Source organism: Mastomys coucha, unplaced genomic scaffold (genome assembly GCF_008632895.1).
Source record: "Mastomys coucha isolate ucsf_1 unplaced genomic scaffold, UCSF_Mcou_1 pScaffold18, whole genome shotgun sequence".
Lineage (NCBI taxonomy): Eukaryota > Metazoa > Chordata > Mammalia > Rodentia > Muridae > Mastomys > Mastomys coucha.
In genome coordinates this window covers 7,196,823-7,224,383 of record NW_022196900.1, presented here as the reverse complement: position 1 = coordinate 7,224,383, position 27,561 = coordinate 7,196,823, and the positions used below count along the sequence as shown (strand labels likewise).

At 44.6% G+C, this 27,561-nt stretch overlaps 1 protein-coding gene across 2 annotated transcripts; it reads left to right on the top strand.

Moving 5' to 3' along the window:
- Nucleotides 1-3,052: 3,052 nt before the first annotated feature.
- Xpa (XPA, DNA damage recognition and repair factor) lies at nt 3,053-25,614 on the top strand. Of its 2 annotated transcripts, XR_004120776.1 has the most exons (7): nt 3,053-3,307; nt 6,447-6,554; nt 14,514-14,619; nt 15,759-15,924; nt 17,026-17,143; nt 19,963-20,171; nt 25,417-25,525. XR_004120776.1 is itself a non-coding variant. In XM_031377316.1 (6 exons), exons 1-6 carry the CDS (start codon nt 3,130-3,132, stop codon nt 25,563-25,565), a joined length of 825 nt encoding a protein of 274 aa, XP_031233176.1. In that variant the 5' UTR covers nt 3,053-3,129; the 3' UTR covers nt 25,566-25,614. The 2 variants fall into 2 exon arrangements, 1 of the variants encoding a protein (XP_031233176.1); XM_031377316.1 differs by lacking the exon at nt 19,963-20,171 and having other exon boundaries at nt 25,417-25,614.
- The last annotated feature ends 1,947 nt before the right edge of the window (nt 25,615-27,561 follow it).

The following is a 27,561-nucleotide window of genomic DNA, read 5'->3' as shown; positions in this document are numbered from 1 at the left end:
AGTGGATAAATAAAATGCATGTCACCCTTATGGAATGTTGTCAATAAAAGAAGAATGAACTGTTGATAGAAACTGCAGTGTTGATGAATCTTTATGCTAATGAGGATTGAAACTGTATACTAAGTGAAAGATGCCAGGCACAGAAAACTATGCATTCTATGGTCCTGTTTATATGTAGTATCCAAAGGAGGCGAAATCTGTTGAGGACAGACTGATGCTTGCACAGTGACAGGGAGATTTGAGACAGTGGGAGGGTGAGATGACTGTTAATGGTTGTGGGGTTTGTTTCTAGGCCGACCAGAAAGAATGTTCTAGAATGAACTGTGGTGACATTTGTACAACCTGTGCCATATTGAACATGACTAGACTGTTTGCTTTAAATGGGTACATTGGAGAGCACATGAATTGTGTTGGAGCAAAGCTGGGAGGCATTATCTGTATGAGGGATCTGTACATTTGCTCAAGGTTGTGTCCTCATCGGCTCGTGGTGGCTGCAAGGACATTCAACAGCTGGGTAGATGATGTCCATTCTGGGACAACCCTCTGGTTCCCGGATGGCAAAGGATTCTGCCTCAAGCCAAAGTGCGCTTCGTACCATTTAGAGCTCCCGCAGTCATTGAAGCTGGACGGTGCTGGTTGGAGGATGGGCCAAGGGCGAGGGATACATTTCAGAAGAGCAAAGAAATAATATACAGTTGAAATATCAAGGAAGAGCTTCAAGGTGTGGAGATAAGAGTGTGACAGGTGGTCATGTGACCAGACCAGATTAGACCTGAAGCTCCAGGAGAGGAAGATCATGACTAATTCATTGGTGTGTGCTGGTTCCTCAGCCCAGGAGCTCTCAATGACCTAAAAACCTGCTCACAGATGTTCTTCTGATGTGAGTGGGTGCTAGTGATGGTCAAGGCGACCAATTTAAGGGGTAAAACCTCAGGGAATCAGAGGCAAAATAGCCCAGTCATACACATAGAGAGGCCATCCTGGCAGGGCCTCTGCAGGGTTTCTCACCCCCACCTTCCTGGATTCCCTTCTTCAGAGTCTACTCTCTTTCAGTTCCACGGAATGCTCTTGTTCTTGTGCAGCTTCCTTGTTTAGTCAGGATCTGTCAGTCTGGGAGGTGAAGGAGGTACAATGTGGGAAGGTGGATCCTGAGACAGGATGGGAAGAGGCCAGGACATGGCCCCTGCTTTGTTGTCCTTGCCCTCTTTCCTTCTGTACCCCCACCAAGTGACTCATGTGTGGGCAAACCCGTAGCCTTTGTCACCCAGTGGAGTGTACAGATGAAGGCGCACACTCTTCCTTTCTGAGGAGGGAGTCTGCTTTGAGCTGGGGCGCCAGCTCACAGTTCAGACCTGGTTACCTGAAACCCTATCACAAAAAGTCCCTGTACCAAAGGAGAGGGAGTGAACCTGGAAAGAGGGACCAACAGGTTGCCAAGAGTTTCAAAACACTGCGATTCATGAAGTATTCGAGCTACACCCTGCAACCTGTCAGATTTGGTGCTTTGTCAGGGAGAGGATTCTGAGCACCCGGGTCACTCTCAGAGGTTATTTTGGGGAGAATATTGTTACCTCATTCCCTCAGCCGCCAAGCCAGAAATGCACAGAGACTGTGATGGCCATCACAGGTGCTGCCACTTAAGGTTTGGTGCCACGGAGGGTGGGGTGGGGTAGGGTGGGGTGGGGTAGGGTAGGGTGGAGGTGGAGTTCTTTATACAGTTCTGGTGCTCAGATTCCCCACTCTGGTCAGAAAATACATCCACAAAGTTGCACAATCATCAACAGTGTCTACTTCTAGAATTCTCATCACCTCAAAAGGAGGCCTCATACGTTCAGAGTAGAGTCTCCTCCCAGTTACTCCTTAGCTTCATACTCTGGGAACCTCTAATCTGCTTTCTATTATGGTAGGCTTGCTTATTCTGTGAGTTTCCCATAAACACGTCCATTTGTGAATGGCTTTTTTTTTCCCCCTTAAAGTAACATTTTCAAAGTTCAGTCATGTTGTAGCATGGATCAGTGCTTCATTTTTTTCATGGTTGAAGAAAAATAGTTCATTGCATAGTAATACTATGTTTTGTTTTGCCACTGAAAAGTTGATGGAAGGGCTGGCTAGGTGGCTTAGTGGGTAAGAGCATTGACTGTTCTTCTGAAGGTCCTGAATTCAAATCACAGCAACCACATGGTGGCTTACAAACACCTGTAATGAGATCTGAAGCCCTCTTCTGGTGCATCTGAAGACAGCTACAGTGTACTTATTTATAATAGTAAATCTTTGGGCCAGACCAGGCGAGCGGGGTTGACTGGATCGAGCAGAGGTCCTAAATTCAACTTCCAACAACCACATGAAGGCTCACAACCATCTATACAACTATAGTGTACTCATATACATAAAATAAATAAATATTAAAAAAAATTTTTTAAAAAAGTTGATGGACATTTGGGTAGTTTTCAGCTTTTGATTTTTGGGAACAGTGGTGCTATGAACATGCCCTCTGGCACATCAATCCAAAACATGGGGAGTATCAATGTGCATTTTTCCCCCAAAGCCATCTTGCTGCACAGGAGTCACTGCCACATCACATTCCCCCACTGGATGAAAGATTTTCTGAAACCGGGGGTTTCATTTGTGTGTAGAATGGCCAGTCTGTTGTCATGGGGCTGCCTGGTTTTCCATGTGGATATGGCTCTCTACCCATGCCCCGCAGCTGGGTTTGGAGCTCATTCTGCGTCCCACTTCTCTCTGTTGCCTTCCTGTTTTCTCATCCCTTTAGCTGTCACACGGCCATTCTTCCCCAATGCTCTTTTCCATGCTCTCTTTACTTTTGGACACAGGGTCTCATGTAGCTCAGGCTGGTCTGGAACATACTGTGTAGACAAGGATGACCTTAAAGTCCTGATCCTCCAGCTTGCTTAGTCTAGGTTGCCAGTCAACAAGTGCACTACAATCTCTTCCGCCACCACTCCTCAGCTGCGCAGGCGCACTGCCTCGCCCATGAAGGTCTTTTCCGCCACTACGCCTGGACTGCGCAGGCGCTTTTTTTTTTTTTTTTTTTTTTTTTTTTTTAAAGCCCAATAGTGGAGGTACTTGTGGCTCCTGGAGCTGTTCGTGATACTTGTGCGTGTGTTAGCGATGGCGACCGCGGAGGAGAAGCGGACGTCACCGGAGCCCGCGGCCGCGGAGGAGCCCGCGCAGCTGCCGGCTGCCGTACGCGCGAGCGTGGAGCGAAAGCGGCAGCGGGCACTGATGCTGCGCCAGGCCCGGCTGGCGGCGCGGCCGTACCCCGCGGCGGCGGCGGCGGCCACCGGAGGTGGGGGTCCCCCCACGGGCGCGCGCAGGGCTTCCCTCCGGGGGGGTTGTGACCGCATCGCGGGCCTTCCCGAGGCGCTTTGGCCACCTGCTCTGGCTCGGTGTGCTGGAACAGCTGAGCACGCCCGCATCTCCGCGGTCCCAGGCCTTCCTTCCCTGCTGTGCCCTTTGCCTGGCACATCTATGGTGCAGAGCTTTCAGCCTCGTAGCCATTAAACAAGCCTACACCGTCTGCCAGTCCAGCACCCAGCAGAACTGACCCTGGCCCAGTCTATGACGTGGGCCGCACCTTCCAGGGCTCAAAGTAGAATAACACTCGCAGAGCCTAGCACTTGGAGTTACTCGATTGTATTCTTAAAGATATCTTGAAAAATGGAAAAAGGGCAAGGCTTGGTAACCCTGTTTTACTGAGTGGCATGTTGCCTTGGGTTCATTTTGGCTATACTTGGCATCTTAGGGTAGCCCCTGCCTTGCTGTTTTCTGGTTTTAATGTCCATTGTGCTTTCGGCTGCTGGCATTGCACTTGGGAGTAATTCACCCGAGTTATTTCAACAAAAGTAATTTACTTTTTTATCCCTCTCTCTTTCACAGCTTCACATTTTATATATTATATATGTGTATATATATACATGTATATACACATATATAATATATAAATACATATAATATATTTTATATTATTTTAGATATATATAATATATATTTTATATATCTCGTGTGTGTGTGTAAAGTACTTGAAGTACTTGTTTTGGCAGTATATACTAAGTAATAATGTATGTTTAAGGCAGTTTGTATTTTTAGACTTACCATTGAATTTGATACAAGCAGAGCTGGCTTGTAACTAACTCAGATTTGAATCTTCAAAATCATTTGAAAGTCCTTGCATACCATTTTGTAATGTAAAAAGTAATTTACATTATCTTTGTTAGTTATAGTGCAGACCTTGTACATTCGTACGGCACCCTCAGTTTCTCATTATCCACCTACAGGTAGACACTGTTAGATAAATGTCATACTAATGTCCTTTTCCTACTTGCTGGGAACATCTAGAGTCATGAGAGTTTCTACAACTTCAAACAGCCTGGCAAGTGCAGATACAGTTTAGTTCCACACAAGGAGTGGCTGCTGGGGAGGCTGAGACAGGAGGATCGTGAGTTCAAAAACTGCCTGGGCTACAGAGTTCCAGGTCAGCCTGAGCAAGTTAGGGAGCCCTCGACTCTAAAAAGGAGAAAGAGAGCTGTCTGTCGAGTGCTTGCCTGGTGTGCTCAAGACCCTGGGTTCAGTCTCTGGTATGGAACCGGAAGAATAGCCTGAGCATAGTTTTGTTGCGGGAAGCAAGTGGTTAGATATTTTGTTTGAACGCCCTGCCCCTCATTTCACTCACCATCCTGGGGAGAAAGGGCTTTCTCCTTCAGAGGTTTATACTGTGTGAGTTTTAACTCTTTGTTACAGGATTTGGCAGTTTTCCCTTCAGTTTGTTGTTTGCTGTCAGAGAATCACTTATGTTCCTTGCTTCTGTGGCTAGATCCTCAGGGTGCTTCTTAAAGGCCCTTCCCAGCCAGGCCTTCCCTGTTTGCTCACTTTCCATTCTGGTCATTCTAATCCTCTTAAAGTGATTTTTTTTTTTTTTTTTTGGACAAGTGTCTAGTATAGAATCCTCGGAGTAAGTACTAATTATTGCCACTGTCCTTTCTGGTAGAGGCTGTTGTCCCCATCTTCTCAAGCCTTGTGTAGAGAGGAGTTAACAGAGCAGGGCCATCTTCAGGAAGGCTCAAGGCTTTCCTTTGGCGTCTGTTTAGAAACTTGTGATCGGTGTGTTTCCACAATTCCCGACCTGGTGGTTTACTGTAGCTATATAGTAAGTAGAATGTGATGTGTGCTGTATACCTGGGTAGCTGACTGGAAGTGGGGCATTTGGGGCTGGAGTATGGGGAAGGAAGCCCCCATATTGGGACTCCTTTAGGCTTGCACTTGCCTGGTGTGTCTTTTTACTTGACTTTTCATTTGTATTTAAAATCTTTCCCAAATAATTAGTGGAATGTAAGGGAGTTATGTTCCCAAGTTGTGTGTATTGCTATACAAGATTAACTGCAACCAAGGGAGCAGTTAGGATCTGAAGTTGGGCAGTCAGGAACCAAACCCTCAACCTGTGGGCTCTGACTCCCGGTAGATAGATAGCATCAGGTTGGAAGTAGAGGTCACTGGGCTGTAATTCACTGGAGAAATGCTAGAGGTGTGTTTGTTGAATAGCATTGAGCGGTTTGTCCTGTCTGTAACTGAAGCTAAACCTCTGGTGTTCTGAGAGCTTTGTGGGAGGTTTGGGGTTTGGTGTGGATTTGCTGTAGCTGTAGGAGTGATCTTCAAAGACCCCACTTCTTTTTTTTTTTTTTTTTTTTTTTTTTTTGGGTTTTTTCGAGACAGGGTTTCTCTGTATAGCCCTGGCTGTCCTGGAACTCACTCTGGAGACCAGGCTGGCCTCGAACTCAGAAATCCGCCTGCCTCTGCCTCCCAAGTGCTGGGATTAAAGGCGTGCGCCACCACCGCCCGGCCCCACTTCTTTATATATGTGTATATATATGTGTGATTTATTTATTTATTATATGTAAGTACACTGTAGCTATTTTCAGACATACCAGAAGAGGGCGTCTGATCTCATTACAGATGGTTGTGAGCCACCATGTGGTTGCTGGGATTTGAACTCAGGACCTTCAGAAGAGCAGTCAGTGCTCTTAACCACTGAGCCATCTCTCCAGCCCCTGAAGGCTCTGTTTCTTAATATACAGTCAGTTGCATTCCACCAGGTGCATCCCAGGGTTCTGCGCTGTCTTTGTTTTTTGCTGTGTCTTATAGTGAGGGTGGCAGCTTCAGGAGGTTGTTCTTTCTTGTACGGCATGTTCTGGTGGCTGTTTACACACGCGTTCATGTCACCTGTGAAGAAGTGGCATTTCACTTCTTTCTAAGGTGCAGGCTTTGCTAGTTGGCTTTTTTGCTAGTTTTGTTCTCCTGCCCTGCTGCACCAGCTGGGACCTTAAGGACAGTTTGAATGAAGTGGTGACATTGTTATCCTTTTCCTGTTCCTGACAGGGGAATCTATGGGCTTGCCTGATTCAACTGCTAACTTCTTTGTCTACTTTCTGTAGGCGTGGCCAGTGTAAAAGCAGCTTCCAAAATGATTGACACCAAAGGTGGCTTCATTTTAGAAGAGGAAGAAGAGAAACACGAGATTGGAAATGTTGTTCATGAACCAGGTAAAGCATTTAAGTGTTTCCACAAAACAAGTCTGGACATTGGTAATTTGGAGCTACATGAAGAGTTCTTTGCTCTTTGATCAATGAGAAGACCCAGGGAGGAGGGAGGGGCTGGAACGAGTAGAGGAAGGGGAAACTAATCAGGACATACTATATGAGAAAAGCCTCTCTTTTCAATAAAAGGGGAAAACCACAACTACCTATATATATAGGTATATATACATACATATATACATACATACATACGCATGTACATACGTACGTACATACATACATACATACGTAAATATTTATTTGTTTCTCAGTTTACAGTGATAACACGATTTCTCTGAATAGCCCTGGCTGTCCTGGAGCTCACTCTGTAGACCAGGCTGGCCTCAAACTCAGAAATCCGCCTGCCTCTCCCTCCAGAATGCTGGGATTAAAGGTGTGCGCTACCACTGCTCGGCCAGTGGTAACTTTTATGTATGTTCCCTTTTCATGGCAGAGCAAATATGCTTATACATACAATTTCTTGTACGTATGATAATATGAAGCTTAATATTAGGAAGCACTACAAAACAGTTTTAGGTGGATTTACAATTTCAGACTCTCATCAGTAATCTAAGAGAGGGCTAAGGTCTCCACATTCTGGCAACAGTCTTCTTAGCAGTCTTTCAGGTCTTCTTATCCTGATGTGAGTCGATAGCATGCTTTAGAGTTGAACGGCATCTACTAGATACTGAGGTTGAACATTCCTTTGAGTATTTGCTGCCCATTTTAAATTTTGGAATAGTATTTCCATACAATTTTTAATTAGACTATGTAATGGTAATACAAAACTGTATAAATTCTAGGTATAGGTTCCCTATTAGTTTCAACATATAAATGGTTTGCTGTTCATTTTCTCTTAGCTGACGGTATCTTTGCATTGGCCTGATGATGTATCTTTGAAGAGGATTTTTTTTGTCTTAATTTTAGCAATGTCCAATTAAAATGCCTTCCTTTTGTAAGAAAAAAAGAGGATATATCATATTTCATATGTACAGTGTTACTCCCATTCTCTGAATGTATTTCTATTCTGGGCTTGTTAACATATAGTTTGTCTTTTGTTTTTCTTCCAAGACAGGTTTCTCTGTGTAGTTCTATCTTGAAACTAGCACTATAGATTAGGCTGTCCTCGAACTCACAGAGATCTGCGTGCTTCTGCCTCCTGAGCACCAGGATTAAAGGTATGTGCCACCACTCCTGGCTGTTCGCATGTAGTTTTATTTATTTATTTATTTATTTATTTATTTATTTATTTTTAAGGATTTATTTATTTATTTTGTATATATGAATGAACACACTATAGCTGTCTTCAGACACACCAGAAGAGGGCATCAGATCCCATTACAGATGGTTGTGAGCCACCATGTGGTTGCTGGGAATTGAACTCAGGACCTCTGGAAGAGCAGTCAGTGCTCTTAACCACTGAGCCATCTCTCCAGCCCTAACATGCAGACTTTTAAAATCACTTTCTTTTGACTTTGGTTTTATTCTTGTAAACAGCTTGAGTAAGAGCCCTTGTCTTATCCTTTATAGAGATGTGAACAACCTGTGACTGCATCAGCTATAGCGTAAAATGCTGTATTCCCAGATTTCCAAGCATTAATTCTTGACCAGTTCTGTCCAGTTGCTGACTTGTACTATCCTCTTGCAGACTAGAAGCACCGGCCATGTTAGTAATTTTAGAGTTCTGCAGGTACAGGTTATACCTGCCATGGAAGTGCCTCCATCCTTCCTGCCTGTGAAACAAAAGAACCGGGAGGTCCTGGGTAGTGGGTGACAGTTGCTGTTGCTGAGTGTGATATTCATGGGACATGCTGTCTGAAACTTGGTGGCCTGTAGCGGCACATGGCCACAGACAATATGTAAGTGTTCTGATTTGATGGAGGCCTGCTCCAGTGACTTAGGAGGGACATACCACAGTAAGAAAGGATGGTAAGGAATTGTTTAAAAAGTCATCATTAAAAAACAGAGACCTCAATAAATACATAAGGAGAACAGGGGCTGAGTGGCCAGTGTGGGCAGGAGGATAGAGATGGGGATTTCTAGTGTGACTGGAGGATAGAGATGGGGATCTCTAATGTGAACAGGAGGACAGAGATGGGGATCTCTAATGGGAACAGGAGGACAGAGATGGGGATCTTATGTGTGAATAGGAGGCTAGAGATGGGGAATCTCATTTCAGGGCTTTTGAATAACAATGTGATATAGACATCTAATGGCACTTGTGATAATTTTCTCTTTATCCTAGTACATATTTTGAAGATATCAACAGGCTTGTTCTAAAATACATTGTTCTCTTTCTTATAGCTATGCCCTGTTTTATGAAGAACCATTTCTTTTAGAGCTTGGGGATTAGTGGAGTTAAGGGGTGGCGGGATCTTGACAAACCATGCCTTGGAGTTAGCTAAGGAAGGCGGTGCCTGAAGTGTGTTTCCTACTGTGGCCGTCCTCAGAGCCGGGGCTGGGCAGTAGCAGCCATCCTAAGGATTCTCCGGTGGGGTTTACACTTGCCTGAGGACCATTAGAGGATTAAAGGTCCTTAGCTAGGCACTGAAGTCTTTAAGAGAATCCAGCCAGGGGCAGTTCTGTGTGGGGTGCTGAGGGGTGCAGGGCTCAGTGATTCTCCCGTAAGAAGTTTATAATCCAGGAGGTGACACAGTAAAGCAGAGGCTTTTGCTCTGTTGACATGGTGGAATGAAAGAAAAATAATGTCCCCCTCTGAGTGAATTTTGTATTGACTCTCCTAACATTGCCTTGTTCTCTATATTGCTTAACCTGCTTAATGTGTTGATGGCCTCTCTCTGTAAGTAGATCCCTCCTCCACAGTCCTGGGGCCAGTCTTCTTTGTACTTTCAACAGTGCCATAATTGGCAGAACAAAAGCCCCCCAAGGATGTCCATATTCTAACTGTCTTGGAGCCTGTGTAGATATTTCTTTACTTAGAGGAGACTTTGCAAATGGATTAAAGTTAAAGACCTTGAAATGGGGAGGTCACCTTAATCCCAGCAAGCCTGGTGTAATCAGGGCTTCCTGAGGAGCTGGGCTTGCAGAGGAAGCCAGTGAAGGCATGTAGAAAACTGTTCCTGGCCCTGACGATGGGAGCTGAGGGAGGAGTGTGGGCAGCCTCTAGGAATTTGAAACGTCCTCTGGAATGAACACAACCCGGAGACTACTTGAATTTGACCCACTGGATCTCACTGGTGAGATGAGAGATGTAAGGCCAGCCTTACTGGTTGCCTGATATGGCCACTGAGAAATGAATCTTAAACCAGGCTGGGGTAGAGGGGTCTCAGCAAGACTGAGGCTCAGACAGGTTTACTCCGAACAAGCAGACTTTTTACCACCTTATCAGAAATATAGTGGTAGTTGCCAGGATCAATATGGCGGTAATTTCCAGGGCACAATAATGTTTGCAAGCTATACAGGATCAGTTGTCAACCTGACTATATCTGGAATGAATTACAATCCAGAAATGGAGGGCACACCTGTGACCCAGGTTTTGAGGTTAGAAGACACAGGCTTTTGATCTGGAATTTTTAAAAACATTTTATTATTTTTGCTATTTGCATTAGTGTTTTGCCTGCATGTGTGTCTGTGTGAGAGTGTCAGATCTGGGAATTATAGAATTATAGACAGTGGTGAGCTGCCATGTTGTTGCTGTGAATTGCACTCCGGTCCTCTGAAAAAGCAGTCACTTCTCTTAACCGTTGAGCCATCTCTTTAGTGTCTGATCTGGACCTCAAGGCATAGGGGCCATGAAAAGCTTAGGCCCAGGCAAGGTGGTACATGCCTTTAATCCCAGGAGACAGAGGCAAGCAGATCTCTGAGTTCCAGGTTGAGACAGAGCAAGTTTCAAGTAAAGAACAGTTTAGGTCCAGGCGTGGTGGTCCATACCTTCAATCTGGGCCATACCTTCTGCTGGAGGCCTATGTAAGGACAGTGGAAAAAAGAAGGCTTCTTTCTTCTCTGCCTGCTTGCACTTACTTGTCAGCACACCTATGGGAACCTACTTCTTCAGGATTCCAGCTTATAAAGAAAATCAGGTTAAACAAGTAGCCTTGTGCGACTGAGCAGCTATTAGATTCTTGGACTTCCCATTCACAATTGCCCATTGTTGGGTTAGTTGGACTGTAAGTCATTCCAATAACTTCCCAAATATATAGAGACATTCTATGAGTTCTGTAACTCTAGAGAATCCTGACTAATACAAGGGTACATAAGATTAATGTCTAAGACCACTTGTCCCATCAACCTTCCACGTTTTGTTAACTTCTAGGGAACACAGAGAATCCCAAGGTGTTCTCAGTGTTCCACTGCCTGAGTGAGTGCCTTGGTTTCTCAGGAACTGAAAGGCACACAGTGACCCATGAGCCATGGATTCTAACCTAAAAAAAGTTAGGCCAACTCCATGACTCCACAGACAGACTCATGCTGTAAGCCAGTACACAGGAATTCCTTGTGGCAGTGTGTAAGTGAAGCAGTGTTGTTCATGGTTGGGTTCAGAAGGTGAATTACTAAATCTCTCCCGCTTAATTACTCTGGTGGTTTGAGTAGGTATGACTCCCATAGACTCTTGTGTTTGAATGTGTGGAAGGAGTGGCACTATTTGGAGGTGTGTCCTTATTGGAGTAAGTGTGGCCTTATTGGAGGAAGTGAACCACTGTGGGGACAAGCTTTGAAGTTTCGTATGTTCTAGCTCTGCCCACTGTGGAAACCCAGTCTCCTGGCTTCCTGCAAAATCCAGTCCCCTTCTGCCTTTGGATCAAAACGTAGAACCCTCAGCTCCTCCTCCAGCACCTTGTCTTCTGGATGCTGCCATGCTTCCCACCATGATGATAACAGACTGAAGCTCTGAAACTGTAAGCCAGCCTCAAGTAACTGTTTTCCTTTGTAAGAGTTGTCTTGAATATGGTGTCTCTTCACAGCAGTGAAACCTTAAGACAAAATTTGGTACCAGGACTGGGGTATTGCTGTGATAGGCCTGATCATGCTTTTGTTTAGAGGAATGTGGGTTTGAGACTTTGGATTAGGAAAGCAATGGATTGCTTTAAATGGAGTTTAATGGTCCATACTAAAAGCATGGAAGAACTTGGTTCTGAGGGTGATTTGAACTGTGGGGGCCTGGCTCAAGAGGTTTCAGAAGAGGATAATTGTAGTATGTTGCCTAGAGATGATTCTTGGGATATTTTGGTAAGAATGTCGCTGCTTTTTGCTCTTGTATGAAGTGTTTGCCTGAAGCTAAAGTGAAGAGATTTAGATTAATTGCATTGACAACGAAATCTCAAAAATAGCCTAGCATAGACTCTGTCCTGGGGGTCACTCGTATGAAGAACATTTTGATCTAATGTAAGCTGAGAAAGGAAAAATACAAAATATATGTTTCAGGGAGTAAAGGGGCACCAGGAAGTGGAATGGAGCTAAATCCTGTGTTCAGGGAGATAAACAGATTAAAGCTATTAAATAGAATTAAGAGTAGTCACCTATTCTAAATTTACAGTGTGTTTGCAGTTATTTGAGGGATAGTTACATCATGTTAGGCATTATTATGACCTGGTTATTGTCTTCATTTGCACATAAAGAGATATGATTGTGTGTCAAGTTGACAAGGGGTGCACCTGTGATGGCTATTCTCGATTGTCAGCTTGTCTCTGTCTGTAATGAACTACACTCCAGAAATGGAGGGTACACCTGATTCAGATCTTGAGGCAGGAAGACTATATGCCTTTGATCTGGGTCTTGAAGCTGGAAGACACAGGCTTTTGATCTGGATCTTGAGGTGGGATGACACATGCCTTTAATCCAGATCTTGAGGCATAGTGGCAGTGCTTATAAAGGTCTTGTGGTAACGAATTAAAGAAAAGCTTATGTCCAGGCTTGGTGGTACATACCAGCCTTTAATCCCAGCACTCAGGAGACAGAGGTATACAGATCTCTGAGTTTAAGATCAATCTACAGAGCAAATTCCAGGACAGCCAAGCTTAGGCAGTGAAGGAAACCATGGGAAAACAGAAAGCTGGTGAAGATGTAATGAGGGAGCCATGTTCAAGCCCCAACAAGAAGCAGAACTTGGCAGCTTCAGCCACTTGGTTCTGGCTTTAGAATAAGGATGGAATTTCCCTCCAAGACTAAGAAATGTCACTGAGGGCAGGTGTGTGGCAAGGGGTGTCCCTGCAGGAAGGCTCAGAAAGGCCATTGTATGAGGTGGCCAAGATTGTACCTTGTGCTGGCAGCCAGATTTGGTCATGAATAAGAGTCACCAGGTGGTACTGGCTTTGAAGACATGAAGAGGTCATGGAGAGCAGCTGATGCTTGGCACTGTGAGAGGCTAGGGGAGGCCATTGGTGAAGGTGTAGCCTCAGTGTCAGTTGAAGGCCTAGGACTGAAGGGGTCATGAAAAGAATTTGAGGCTTGGCACCATGAAGAGAGCCTATGAGAAAGTGCAGTCCAGTTCCAGCAGAAGACAGCAGCGTTTTGGAGAACCATAGAATGACTACCAAGAACAGCAGCAACAGAAGCTGTGAAGGTAAAGCCTGGATTGTCTTAGTGATGACAGAGCCGAGGGCTATCTGCCAAGGAAAGCTGCTAACAGGAGTGGAACCAACCCAAGAGGAAGAAGTTTGGTCAACAAAGATGAAAGGAGTTGGTGATCTGAAGAGCACTTTGACATCAGACGTGGAGATGCAGAGTTTGGAGTCTGCCCAGCTGGGTTTCGGTCTTGCTTTCTTCCAGTGTCTCCTCACTGTACCCCCTTCCCTGTGTTTTGGAATGGTGATGTATATCCTGTGCCATGGTGTGTTGGAAGTATGTGATCTGCTTTTTGATTTTGATTTTATAGAGGATTACAGTTAAAAAGATTGCATGAATCTCAGAAGAGACTTTGAACTTTGGACTTTTAAATGTTGTTGAGCCTGTGATGGACCATGGGGACTTTTGAAGTTGGACTAAATGCGGTTTGTGTTAGGTTATGGCTACAAGCCTGTGGGGGCCAGGGAGTGGAATGTGGTGGTTTGAATAGGTTTGACTCCCATAGACTCATGTGTTTGAATGCTTGACCTACAGGGAGTGGCACATTTAGGAGGTGTGACCTTGTTGGAATAGGTGTGGCCTAGTTGGAGGAAGTATGCCACTATGGGGTGGGCTTTGAGGTTTCCTATGCCCAAGCTCTTCCCAATGTGGAAATTCAGTCTCTTTCTGGATGTCTGCAGAATCCAGGCTCCTGCTGACTTTGGATCAAGATGTAGAACTCTCAGATCCTTTTCCAGCACCATGTTTGCCTAGATGCTGGCATGCTTCCTGCCATGATAAAAATGGAGTAAACTTTATGGCTGGACTGTCTTGACCCTCCAGCTTCCAATAAGGACACAGAGACATCTATTCATTTATGAATGCTTAGGCCTTATAGCTTAGGCTTCTTCCCCACTCTCTCAGAACCTAACTTGCTTATTCTAACCAATGGTCTGCCATGTGGCCCGTTATCTTTATTAAGCCAGTCAGAAGGTGGTGGAGAAGAATTTGTAAGAAGCTTTGAGACAGGTGATGCTTCCTAAAAATAACAATACCAAAGTCCAGAAGGTACTCAGCACTCTGCAGTCACAGAAATCAACATTTGAATAAACAAAGACAACCTTAACATAGTACACAAGATTATCCCAACAACCTCTGGAACTGTAAGCCAGCCCCAATGAAATGCTTTCCTTTGTAAGAGTTGCCTTGCTCATGGTGTCTGTTCACAGCAATAAAACCCTAAGACAATTACTTTTTTCTTTTTTTCTCTTAGAAAATTGTTTTCCAGGAACCTAAGATTAATCAGCTTTTCTCCCCAATAGGCATTTGTGTCAGGCATAAGATCCATGACAATAAGCTAATAAGATAGAGCAAGTACATTGTATTAGTCCTCTGAAAGAGTAAAGATGCCCCTTCCTCTTGCAGGGCCCGTCATGGAGTTTGATTACACCATCTGTGAAGAATGCGGGAAAGAGTTCATGGACTCGTATCTTATGAACCACTTTGATTTGCCAACATGTGATAGCTGCAGGTGCTTGCTTTAAACAGCTGTTTGTTTTTGTGGTGCTGGAGACTGAGGCAGTCAGTCTAGGTAACCTAGCTACTGAGCCACAGCCAGTAGCTCACACTGAATAGTCTTCCTGTCTCTGCCTCCCAAGTGGAGATTTCTGGGTCCCTGCTCTTCACCTTCCCAAGCTTGCATCTCTTGACTCTTCTCTCTAGGGAATTTGATCAAACTGTTAAAATGGTTTTTAATTCCATTTCAAATATGTCTTCACCACAGCTGCAGGTCCTCAGTTGCCCCTGACTGCCTCTTCCCACGCTTGCCATCACTTGCTGCCGGTTTGTGTGCTGTCCTCCGCCCACCTGCCCCGCAGCCTCTGTGTGTGCGTGCTTCTCTGCTTAGAAGCTTTTTTTTTCTGGCTTGCTCTGGGTTCTGCTCACCAGTGTCCTCAGCAGAGGTTTCTCTTGGTGATCCTCCTGCCAGGAAATCCCTGTCCCTTCACTGTGCTTTATGATCTTAGAGCATCTTCCCTGTCATTATGTGGACCATCTTCTGACTAGAACAGAGCTTCTTTAAACAAGGCCCTGTTTTCTCCATTATCACCTTGAACAGTGACTGACATCAAGGTGACAAATGAAGGAAAGAACTAGTTCATAGGCCTTCTATAAACTCTGGCGCTGCTTCACGTTCCCACTCTCTGTTTTTACCTTGGTTTTTAAGCCACCAGAACCCAGCTGTGTTGGGAAATGGGACCTTGCGACATTTATTTCTTGCCCATTTTTCTGGATCAGGGTCTGTGTACTCCAGGCTGGCCTAGAACTTGTGGTCGGTTTTCTCTCTTCAGCCTCTCAAGTGCTGGGATGATGGCATGGGCCACTACTTCTGGTGACCTCGTAACTCGATTTGTATTTTCTTTATCTGTGAGCCCTTTTTTTTTCATTGTCTTCCCTATTCTTATTTCGAGTTCTTTCTGAAATAAGAGGGACTTTAGGAAGATTCTTAACTGTGATATGAGTTGAGTCTGAACTTTTATTACTTTGAAAATGAGAACCAAAGGCAGGGAAGTTCGTGTGCATCTTCGGGCGTGCAGGCCTTGAGGTTGCTGGGCTGTCTGAAAACTCAGCTTCACTGAAGTAGTTTATATAACGTTCTTAATCTCTTTCCAGAGATGCTGATGATAAACACAAGCTTATAACCAAGACCGAAGCCAAGCAAGAGTACCTTCTGAAGGACTGCGATCTAGAGAAGAGAGAGCCAGCGCTCAGGTTCATTGTGAAGAAGAACCCTCGCCATTCGCAGTGGGGTGACATGAAGCTCTACCTAAAGCTACAGGTGTCTAATAAGCTGGACGCTGGGATGTCCAACTCTAGGTGAACTTGCAGCATAACTGACTAGTTTAACGCTGGCTTTGCTCACACATAAGGAGGATCCTTTTCTTGTTTACATGTCTATTGCTGTCACAGCTAACGACTGCTGCGAGCACTGTTTTCTCATCTCGCTTTTGCTGTGGCAACTTTGGCATAGATGTACTGCCAGTGGATGGTGCAGGGAGTATAATTGCACTCTAAAAGGTTAGAAAGCTCAGACCTCACCTGGCTGTCTGTCTTCTTTTACCAAACAAGAAGAAGAAGAAAGGGGATGAGCATTTCACATCTTTCACAGATGCCTGGACTCTGACTCTATTTGGATATAAGCTGGAATGCTGGGGTGTCCCAGTAGCTAGCACAGCTGAGGGCATATCTCAGCCCCTGCTGTGAGCAGGTTATACATGTGCTAGCAGAGACACTCTGACTGTGCACTCCAGTGCCCGGGCCTACTGCTTGGAGTCACGTGTCATCCCGTATCTACCCAGAACGGCTTGAATATTACAATGTTAGCACCATTATATGAAAATGTGTAGAGACACTGCTTTAGAGCTGTCTGTACAGGAATGTACTAGAATTTTCCTCAACTATATGTAAAATTAAGCCACATTGAGAAACATATACTGAATTTCATTAAATATGATTACTGATTCAAAAGTTCATCATTTATTTTAAGAACCATTCAAAATAAGTAAAAATGATGCTAATTAAAGCAGCCCAGATTTTCTTATGACTTGGTGCTTTGTGCTGTATTTCAGCTCCTGCACCCTGCTCAGGCAGCACAAGCAGGGCAATGTCAGGGCACAGACTTGGCTGGCATTTCCTGCCCCTCTTGACCTCATGATTGGATTTTACATGTTTTTTTCTCATTGAGTCTTTTCTTCATTTATGTTTCCTGTACTAGTATTTCCAATTCTGGAAAAAGTGGAACCTAAAGGGAATCCTTCAACTGTTAGAGTCCATGGTTTTGCTCTCCATGTGACTTCATGTCGTCTGTGAGCTCGACAGTTAGGACTTCCTACTGTACCTCTCTGAATCCCAGCTCACAGGGCTCTTACCTGTGTTGTAGGTTGTAAAGCGGGCTCTTGAAGTTTGGGGTACCCAGGAAGCTCTGGAAGATGCAAAGGAAGTGAGGCAGGAAAACCGAGAAAAAATGAAGCAGAAGAAGTTTGATAAAAAAGTAAAAGGTAAGTGGCTGGATTTCCTGTTACTTGTCTCACCCCGGAGCACAAGGCATCGCAGCCTGTCCTGCTTGCAGATGTGAGCATGTGCCTTTTCTATAGGTAAGGAGAGTGGGCTTGAATGTTGGCCTCAGTGCCTTGGTGTTCAAACCTCACAGTACCTCGTTTCTAAAGGCCATCATTTTCATGTGAGTCATTTTTGTGCAGCAGTGGTATCTGTCAGGGTGTGGATGGTAGGATTAGGCATCAGTCAGATCCTGTGTGGCCTGCAGTGTGTAAGACAACAGTAACATAAAATAACAAGACTCTCAATAGCCACCTCCCATTGCTTGAAACAAAACCATGAGCTATGTAGTCACTAGATTTAGTAGCTAGAAAGAATAACTGCTATCAGTTAGTCTGAGCATCTTTATTTAAATATGAGTAGGAAAACCAGAAAAATGAGTGGCTTGTTCCGTATGTTGGGACAGTTGTCCGGTTCTCTTCCGAGTCTTCATATGTATATGTATTATACATATGCATAGTCATTCCTCCATCTGTGTATCTGTCTCCATGCAGCTCTCCATTCCCTGGTGGTTCTGTTTCTGCATCCATTGTCCATGTGTGTATCCACGTGTGAATGTTTCCGTAAGTCTGTCCATCCATGAACACATCGAGTTTTGTTTGCCAGGTGCCAAGCACTGGGCTAACAAAGGTGCTGGACTGAGTGTCAGGAATGAAACTTGAGACACTAGCCCAGTGTGCTGGGAATGGAGCCACACCAGGGATGAGCACAGAGTGTGGTGGGAGCACTGAGGGCTGTAAACAAAGTCCCCAAAGAGGAGTCTTCAGGAAGTAACCAGCATATGCCCTTCATGTGGTGGCTGTGTAGAGTCCCTGTATGACGCACAGTGTGTCTAGGTAATATGCGTCCTGTACGTAGGTTGGGTTTTACATTTACTTGATCCATCTCAAATCAGTATTCTAGCCATATTAATTTTTCTTACGATTTTAAAATTTAGAAGAGATTTTGTGTGTGAATGGGACAGCCCACATGCCTAAACACAAAGAAAAGGGGTGGCTGTACATGCCTGTAGTCCTAGTACTCAGGAAGCTGAAGCAGGAGGATTGTGAGTTGGAGGCCAGCATGGGCTGTAGAATGAGTCCTTGGCTCAAAAAACAAAACCAGAACCCACAACAAAACCTAACTAAACAATAATAGCCAAAAGCCAGCTAATCTGCTAACCAAGCAACCAAGTCCTTCTCCCTCTGCAGACTCTTACACATTCTAAAACAAAAATGGTAGCAATGTTAGACACACAAGTGCATCAAGACCATCTCACTGAAACCCCTTTGCACAAGCGACCTAATTCCTGAGCAGGTAGAGAGCCCACATGGAAGGTTGGGCTGAGGTTTCCCTTAGCAGACTACCACAGAACAACATTTCAGTAATGTTGTCCAAGCCAGCCACAGCTGTGTCCCAGCATTCAGATGCCAGCAAAGACCCACTGAGAAGAGTTCTCCTCTTAACCTGGCCTTTTCTCTAATCTTTTCTAATGTTTAGCAGTAGCTCTTCCCTCTAACTACAGAGCTGCTATTACAGGATAGAGCAGTGAAAAAGCATATTAAGGAAGGGGTGTAAAAGGTGGCCCCCAGATTAGTTATCTGCTCTCTCTCTCTGTGTGTGTGTGTGTGTGTGTGTGTGTGTGTGTGTGTGTGTGTGTGTGTGAGCGTGCCTACCCTGTGTGCAGGTGCACACATCTGTCTTGTGCGTTTGGAAGCCAGAGGCAGTATGCGCTAAGGTCAATGCCTTTGTAATAGGATCTCTTTTCACTGAATCTAAAGCTGGCCTTTTGGCTAGGGTGGCTGGTTTGTGAGCTCCCAGCATCCAGGATCCCTGTGTCCTGTGTACCTCATCCACCCCCAGTGCTGAGGTTACAGCCAGCTGAGCTCCATACTGTTTGGTTTAGCATCCCCCCACCCCCTTTTTTGGTCGGGGGAGGGATTCAAACTCAGTTCCTCATCTTGTCACTTTTACCCTCTAAGCTGGTAGATGTTCCTCAAGTCATGGTAGTGCAAGCCATCTCTATAGCTCAGGTGTAGGGTTTTAACTACTACTAGAAATCAACTGGACCCTTCCGTCAGATGATACGCAGTATAGATGATGAAATTTGGACAAAGAGTAAGAAATTTGTATTGTAAAGTGGTGAGGAACACTACTGTAACTTTTCCTTAGAAACTAATCCCATGGTCCAGTCAACATGTCATGTAACTAAATTCCTATAATTTGTCTAGAAAAACATTATGAGATACACTTAAATTCTTCCTTTTTTTAGTTTTTCGAGACAGGGTTTCTCTGTATAGCCCTGGCTGTCCTGGAACTCACTCTGTAGACCAGACTGGCCATGAACTCAGAAATCCCCTTGCCTCTGCTTCCCAAGTGCTGGGATTAAAAGCATGCACCACCACACCTGGCCAAATTCTTCCCTTTTTAATATGACTCTATTAGGATATGTATAGATCTTAATACAAATTTTCTACAATTTTCAAAATATGAACTCAGTTGTTTACTTTTTGATCACTGTATTAGACAAAACTTCATGGATTTTCCTTATTCCTCAATCCCAGGCACTGAGGTCTTTTTGAAGATGGATTTCTTCTCCTTGAGTTCATTTCTTGTTTGGGTGAAGCATGCTTTTCAAGAAAATGTCTGAAGTGGTTGCATGAATGAGTGGGTGCCTGCCATTACCTGCTTTTGATGAGCATGTGAGTTCTGGGTGCTCAGTGCGCAGAAGTCAGTGTGAGGCCGACTTTAACTGTGGTTCCTGTTGATTCATTCACTCTAGCATTTGGTGGATATGTTCCTGTCCTGACTAGGCCCACAGAGGGCTGAGTGGAGTAGACTGTAGAGTAGAAACGAGGCGCTGACTGTACAGTTGGCTCAGAACAGAGAGGAGTCAAAGCAAGTCTAAAGGCTTTTAGTTGGAAAGAATTGGAACATGGTTCCTCTTGATGCACAGCGAAGCTGACGTAAGGCTTTCTTCTTTATGGGAAGGTAAGCAATTACATTCACCTCCTCTCAACATTTTTTTCTTTGAATGATAGCAGTTATAATGTAGAGTTTGCTACAGAAAAAGATGTGAATATTGTAAAGTACACACAGACAAGGTTCCACATCTCTGAACCAGAGGGTAACTGCATTTCCAAGGGCACACCACCCAGTAGCGAACAAGAACCCTGAATTGGTGCCCTACACAGAAGTTTTGGTCTGTAAGCTTTTTTTTTTTTTTTTTTTTTTTGCCTCAAATAAGATGGGAATGTAGGTGTTTCTTTGCATGTTACATGCACTTAGTACTAGAGGGTTTCCTTAAAAGGACTTCATTAGTATGAATGTCCCCACCTCTGCAAGGGGCAGGTAGGGACATCATCTAATTTTGAGGTCCCTTCTGAGTTTCTGGACACTGCCCACTGTCCCATGGACATGCTTGTGACATTGTGGACCTTCTCTGAGAAATCTGAGGTGTGTAAGTCCATCCTGTTTTAGTTTATGGAACAGGAACTAAGATCAAAACTTTGTGTTCTTTCTTTGTAGTCTATTTCCCCCACGTAACAGAGGCACCAGCTGCTTTTCCATCTAGCATGCAGAGGTGTTGGGTCTCTCTCGCCTAGCTCTGTAGTAGGCTTCCCTCAGAAGCAGCAGCACTGGGTTCCTTTGACTGCACTCACTGTCTCTTTCGCAACATGTAGTATAAAAACAAGCTTTGAAGTGGTATTGAGTTTTCACTGCAACAAGCATTTTGGGGAAGTCTCTCTGAGTGAATATTCTAAGCAGTCCCTGAGGCTCTCAGATGCAAGACTGGCTACTCATTTTCAGGAGGCATAATCTACTGCCTACAAGATGAGGAGGCAGCGACAGGGCCAGCCACTCACCATTTGGTTGTCCAGCCTCCCTGGGGCTCCAGTTTTATGCAGCACACACACTCCAGTTCCTTCCCCAGGTATGCTAGACCTGTCCCACTGTTGCAGTATGCGCTAAGGTCAATGCCTTTGTAATAGGATCTCTTTTCACTGAATCTAAAGCTGGCCTTTTGGCTAGGGTGGCTGGTTTGTGAGCTCCCAGCATCCAGCTGTACCCAGACTCGACAGAAGGCAGTTGATTGCTACCCTCCTGAGTGTTGTGGCACCAACAAACCTTTAAAAGATTTTGGGGGCTAGTGAAATAGCTCAGTGGGTAAATGGGCTTGCTGCCGATCCTAATCCCAAGTTTGGTTCCCAGAAGAACCCACTTGATGAAAGAAGAGAACTTATTCCTGCCAAGTTGTCCTGACTTCTACACATGTGCACCATTGTAATCCACATGCACACCCATGTATACACACACACACACCTTTTTTCCCCAAGTATTGGCATTTGGCAACTTGTATGTACTTTATTAAGCCCCAAGTTACTCGCAAACACCATAATTCCTTCAAATATTTGTGTTTCTGAGAACTTTTCTCTGTAACTAAAAGCTGATCACAATTGAGATACTCAAAAAGTGATTACACTTAAAAAATGTTTCTCATGTGTTGTTCCTGTGTCTCCCCTCACTTCTTCCATTTGTCAATCCAAGAGTGGCTGGGGTATCACCCTCAGCTCTTCTCTTTTGCTCCTGGACTGCTCAGCATCTTGTTTCTGCTCCATGAGTCTCAGGCTGATTGTCTGTGGGAGGAATACTTCTTAGGAGATAAAGGACACACAGGAGAGCTGCTGCCCGTCCTCGAGGAAGCTGACAGTCTCCACTGAAGTCCTTCCTTTCTGTCTCTAATACACACAACACTGTGGGTGTTAACACTCTTTTACTCAGTGGTTCTAGAATATATAGGCATCTTAGCTGAGAGTTTTTTGTGGCATATAAATAGGGGTTGTTTGTGTTGAAACAAAGCTTCTCCTTAAGCTCTACTCTTGTTTTCTGGAGAAAAGGTTTGTGTAGCCTAGGACTTGTAGCAATCTTCCTGCCCTCTGCCCCCTAACTGCTAGACTTATAGATGTTCATCCCTGTGCGTGTTGTATTTTGGAATTGGAATTATGTAGCTGGAACATGCTATGTAGGCCAGGCTGGCCTCCAATCCACAGAGATCCACATGTGTGCCTGTCAAGTGCTTAGGCTAATGGCATGGGCTCTCACGCCTGGCCTTTGCTTTGGTTTTGTAGAGCATACGTTGGACTGACCTGTTGATTCTTCTCAGGTCATGTAGTGCAGGCTCCTTCTGGCACTCTTCACTTGGATGCTCACACTGTCCCAGTGGACGGTGGAGTCTCCTTTAAGCTGGTTCCTGTCTTTTTCCTAAAGCCCTTTTTATTTGGAAAGAATTTGAGTTGTAAGAAATTGCTGGAATAATGAACAGAGGAGCACACACGCCTTCCCCCAGACTGAGCTGTGGCTTGTGTAACCATTTGCATCACATGTACGCTCTCACTGAAACCGTAATCACTACTCTCATGTGCTGTTTCCTGATCGTGTTCACCAGTGTGACATTAGCAGATTTAGATTTTAATCTAAACTGCTGTCTGTGTTCCACTTCTGCTTACTGAAACTGTTTTAGTGTTCCCTTCTAGAATGGATGTGGTGTAGGCTCCCTCATGTTTTAGGCATTGAGTCTTCCTTCCTAAATGGTTATTCTCACCACCTGGCCTTTTCTGCCGTGGACACTGTTGAAGTTCTCCCAGTGCTTTTGGAAGTGAGACTTTTTACCTAGGACTTCTGAGGATTTCCTGCTAATGGGGTGCAGGCTAAGTATCTCAGGCAGGTGACCCCTTGTCCAGGGTCTCACATCTGGAGATGTACAGTGCCCATTTGCTCTCACTGGCAATAACTTGATTTTTTATCCAGTAAGCCAAAGAAACAGGCTACAGATAACTCCCCCTCCCATCCCAGTTCAGCAGCTGTGCACTGGCGGCTTTGCTGGGGCCAGTACTAGTGTGATAGGTTGGAGCAGCTTTCAGCTCCAGGACTCCATCACCAGCCAGTGTTCTACAGCATTCTTAGTGGCATGGACTCTGATTCCCAGTGTTGTTTGTTCATGTGTCTTTATTTTGGAGCTCAGATTGTCTGATTCTGTGTAGAGGGGTCTTGTCATAGGTTGGTTTATGCCCTTGACAAATTGAACATTTTGAACAAACATGTCTGTCTGTCTTCATGTATAAAAAGGCTGAGCACATACAGATAAATCTAGTTTTAATCCTCCACATTTCAGGGCTGATACTACAGGGAGGACCCTGCAAACTTGGCTGCTTAGTGTAAGGAAGTGATACACTTCGCATCTCTTCCTGCCCGATGGCCCCCTATTCCTGTGCATGCCTGCTCTACTCTGGTCCGTAGGCTTTGGATTGCTTGTTTGGAAAAGGAGACAAGGGAAAGGAAAAACCAAACCTATTAGCGTAGCAGGTTAAGCATCGCTAACCTAAAAATCCAGAGTGCTCCAAAATCTGAAATATTGCCAACATAATGCCATAAAGAAACTTCATGCAATAGGCTGTAGCCCAGGCACTAGAAATACATAAGGTACATCGAGTCATGTGTGTGTGGTTAAGACTTGGTTCTCATCTGAAAGACATGTTCTGTATGTGCAAATATTTCAAAATCTAAAAACATAAATTGCTTTCAAGTTTTAGATACATGATACTCAGCCTGTGCTTTCACCGGTACCAGGAATGCCTCTATAGCTTGATAGACCTCCTAAGAAAGGAAATGCTGGAAAGCTAGAGGGTTTTTTTGTTTTCTAAACCACTCTCCCCCAACTCCCTACCCCAGACAGGGTTTCTCAGTGTAGCACTGGCTGTCCTGGAACTCACTCTGTAGACCAGGCTGGCCTCAAACTCGGAGATCTGCCTGCCTCTGCCTTCCAAGTGCAGGGATTAAAGGTCTGCGCTACCACTGCCTGGCGAAAGCCAGGTTTTTCATGTATGTAAGAAGAAAATAATTCTTCCCTCATCCTGAAGTACATGTAATATTCAAATCTGGCAGAGATGGTAGCTTAATTTTGAGAGGTTTTCACAGTGGGGAAGTCAAGGAGACACCTGCTTCCCCCTGCAGTCAGGAAGCATGCTGACTCCCTCGGGCAACTCAGAGAGCTTTGTATAGACTTCAGAAATCTGGGCTCTTCCTGAGCTGAAATAACCAAGACCAGCACTTGGATGACAGACCTTTCTAGGAGATGGTGCAGACACTGAGCCATGTAAACCAAAGAGAGTGGTGAAAAGGGCCATGTGGCCCAGTGGTGAAGAATGCTGCCCAGGTCAGATTGACCCCTGGGGACCTAAAGCTAGACTAGACCTTTTCCTATCGGTTGACTGGCCTTGGCTCAGGGTATCTTCTACCTTGACTTGCCCATCTATATCTCAAATGCTCAGCCCAGTGTCCAGTCTATCGATTGTCCTGTCCTCCTTTTACCCATGATATGTTTGTTATATCTGGAAACAAATTCAAGTAGAGCTTTGACATTACTTACAGCAAAATGAGCAACCCTGAACTGATGTTATTGGCTGTAGGCCAACTGACAGGAGTGCTAGGAACCAATCCCAGCTCCTCTGGAAGAGCCCTGTGAGCTCCTAACCACTGAGCTGTCTCTCCAGCCCCTGGCAGTTTTTACTTTTTAAAACAGTTGTTAGAATGAGAATGTAGCTCAGGTGATGAGAGTGCTTGGCTGCCATGTTCAAGGCCAGGGTTTCATCCCCAGTACCCCACAAAACAGATGTGGTACCACATGCCTACAATATCAGTACTCAGAGTTGGGAGTGGAGGTAAGAACATCATACACTCAGTGACCAGCATGGGTCTACATGAGACTGTTTCAACAAAGCAAAAGCTAAGCCAATGATGTTGTCTCACTAAGTAGACATAAGAAACCTGTATGAGCAGCTTTTTAAAGATGGAAACCTATCAGCATAGTTTAGTAGGGTTCTTGGCTTCCTGGATTCCTCATAGGCAGAACTTGTGAGACAGGAGCTCCTGACTGAAAACCTTGGGATCTGAGCCACTCCCATTCCTTTCTTCCCTCAGCTGGCTGTGCTGCTCTGGCATCCTGATTTCTGTCAGATGTCCCAAACACACCCCATTCTGTTGTTTTGTTACTACACTTCTAATCCATACAGCAACTTCATGCTTGGTAATGTGATAGACAATTACTTGCACAGACTGAGCAGGCTTGCCAAGTGTGTGTAACCCATGGTTAGAACGAAAGGAAACCATTATATACACACAATGGAAGCCTCATTGGACTTATTCTGTATTAGGCTGAAAAGCTTTCTTCTCCCCTTAGAATTGCGGCGAGCGATAAGAAGCAGTGTATGGAAAAGAGAAACAGCCACTCACCAACATGAATATGGACCGGAGGAAAGCTTAGAAGATGACATGTACCGCAAGACTTGTACCTTGTGTGGCCATGAACTGACATATGAAAAAATGTGACTTTTAAAACAAATTTATATTCAAATAAAGACCCTGTTCAAAAGTTCCACAATGCAGTCTTCATAGAAATGACACTTAACAATGCTTTGGAATGGTTGTGTTTAAAGTCTGACTGAGGGCACAATGTTGGGTCTGTGGGAGCCCAGTGGTACAGTAAGATTGAAAACTGGCAGGCCATTTCATATACTAACTAAAAGAAAGAAAACCTAAGGTGATAGATATGCTCAAAAAAAAAAAAAAAAGATACACACTCGCACATATGTACACAGGGAAGTAACAATAAAAATGACAGGAACAGTTACTCTACCGGGAATAAGGGATGTAGGTAAATCCTAGGTTGGCACAGAAGGAAAAGCTTTCAGGGAAGGTTGATGGAGTGAACAGGTCTGATGTGTACTGCTGTGAAGTCTTCAGGCAATGGCAAGAGTGAGATGCTACTATAGGAACAAGCACCCAGTCACAGCGGGAGCCAAGGATGGACTCAGGAGTCTGTGCCCAAGGTCCCATTCTTCAGGACCTTCACACAGCAATTTGGAAACGGTGTATTAAAAGGGAAAACTGACTACTTTCAACGTTGAGTATCCAGCTATTTCATCAAAAGCATTAATTTAAGTAGTCTATCTGCCTTACAAGTTCTCATCAAACACAGGGAGGGGTAACAGCTTGCTTCCATGCTTGCTTAACACTTCTGAGGTAGGAAGTTACAGTCACCAGTCTTACTTCCCTCTAGGCATTTGCCTCAGTTTAGCTAGTCAGAGTTTTCTTTACGCTTGTCAAAAGTATTACTGAAGAGTACATAAGTAACAGCTGTTAGAAGCAACTATTATACATGAACAGAGGATCAAGAGCTGGGCGGTGGTGGTGCCCGCCTCTAATCCCAGCACTTAGGAGGCAGAGGCAGGCGGATGGGTCTCTTGAGTTCCAGGAGAGCCAGGGTAAAAGAGAAAGAAAAGAGTACCTACAAGTTTTTGTAGAATGCAGCACAAGTAGAACTAATAGGCTGAGTTCAACAAGGCATGGCCAATGCCCTAAAGAGTGCTGCTCTGGCAGGAGGACAGGAGCCGTTCCTAACTAGTACATCCTGTGTTTCAGCAGCGGCAAGGAGGCTCACATGACTTTTACAAACAGCCAGGTCGAGATGAGGTGGTCATTTCCATCTTTCAGATGCACTTACTGGGAAGCGTGCGCAGCTCATTTTTCCTATCAGCTGCTGAAGAAAGGCCAAACTCAAAACAAGTCAATCCCAAATAATATGGGGCCTTAGTACTAATTGTTCTGTAGAAACACTCAGCAGAGATGCTGTTTCAAGGCTGGTATTTTATATGTGCCATGCTAACTCTTACAGCTCAGTAAAAATTGATCCTGAATGGGCAGCCAGACTTCTTTATAGAGAGAAGTTTCTAGCCTGATGACAAGAGTAACTGCAACTCAGATTACTGCTAAGTACTGTTGTGTGGTAGGGAGTAACTCATTCCTGAGATACATGGCTTTAACTTCCTCACTGTAGACTTCAGGTAAGTTTTCCTGGGGCAGCTTCTGTCTGTGAAGTGAGCACAGTTGCCTGTCAGCAATCAGTTATCTGTTTTCTAGCTGACTTTAGGGTAATCCTGGTATCCAGACATCACACTGGCAAAGGCACATTACACTTTTCGATTTTAGGTATGATATGGAAGCAACATGTGTCTTACTTTGACAAAAGCCTGTTAAGGAGCATTATTAGCATGACTTCACAGAATTTGTGAGGCGTGCAACGTGCCACCCCCGTCTATGGTAGCAGCTGCTTCCTGCTCTTGCATTTTGTCTCCTGTAGGACACAAGCCTCTGTTCAGTTTTTCCAGATGGCTGACCAGGATAGAGCAGGGGCATATTAATAAACAGTTTCTAGAAATCTCCACCACACAGGAGGATCAAAAGAAAAGAAGAAAAGTACAAACTCCTAGAGTGCAGATCAAGAATAACCAAACTGTGCCTCAGGAAAGGATTCAGTTAACAATGC

Bases quoted from the DNA above. Each gene is read 5' to 3' on its own strand.
- Xpa (XM_031377316.1), top strand. From the start codon at position 3,130: ATGGCGACCGCGGAGGAGAAGCGGACGTCACCGGAGCCCGCGGCCGCG. The intron at 15,925-17,025 runs GTGTCTAATAAG...CCTGTGTTGTAG, and splicing joins AGCTCTACCTAAAGCTACAG to GTTGTAAAGCGGGCTCTTGA. The intron at 17,144-25,416 runs GTAAGTGGCTGG...TTCTCCCCTTAG, and splicing joins GTTTGATAAAAAAGTAAAAG to AATTGCGGCGAGCGATAAGA.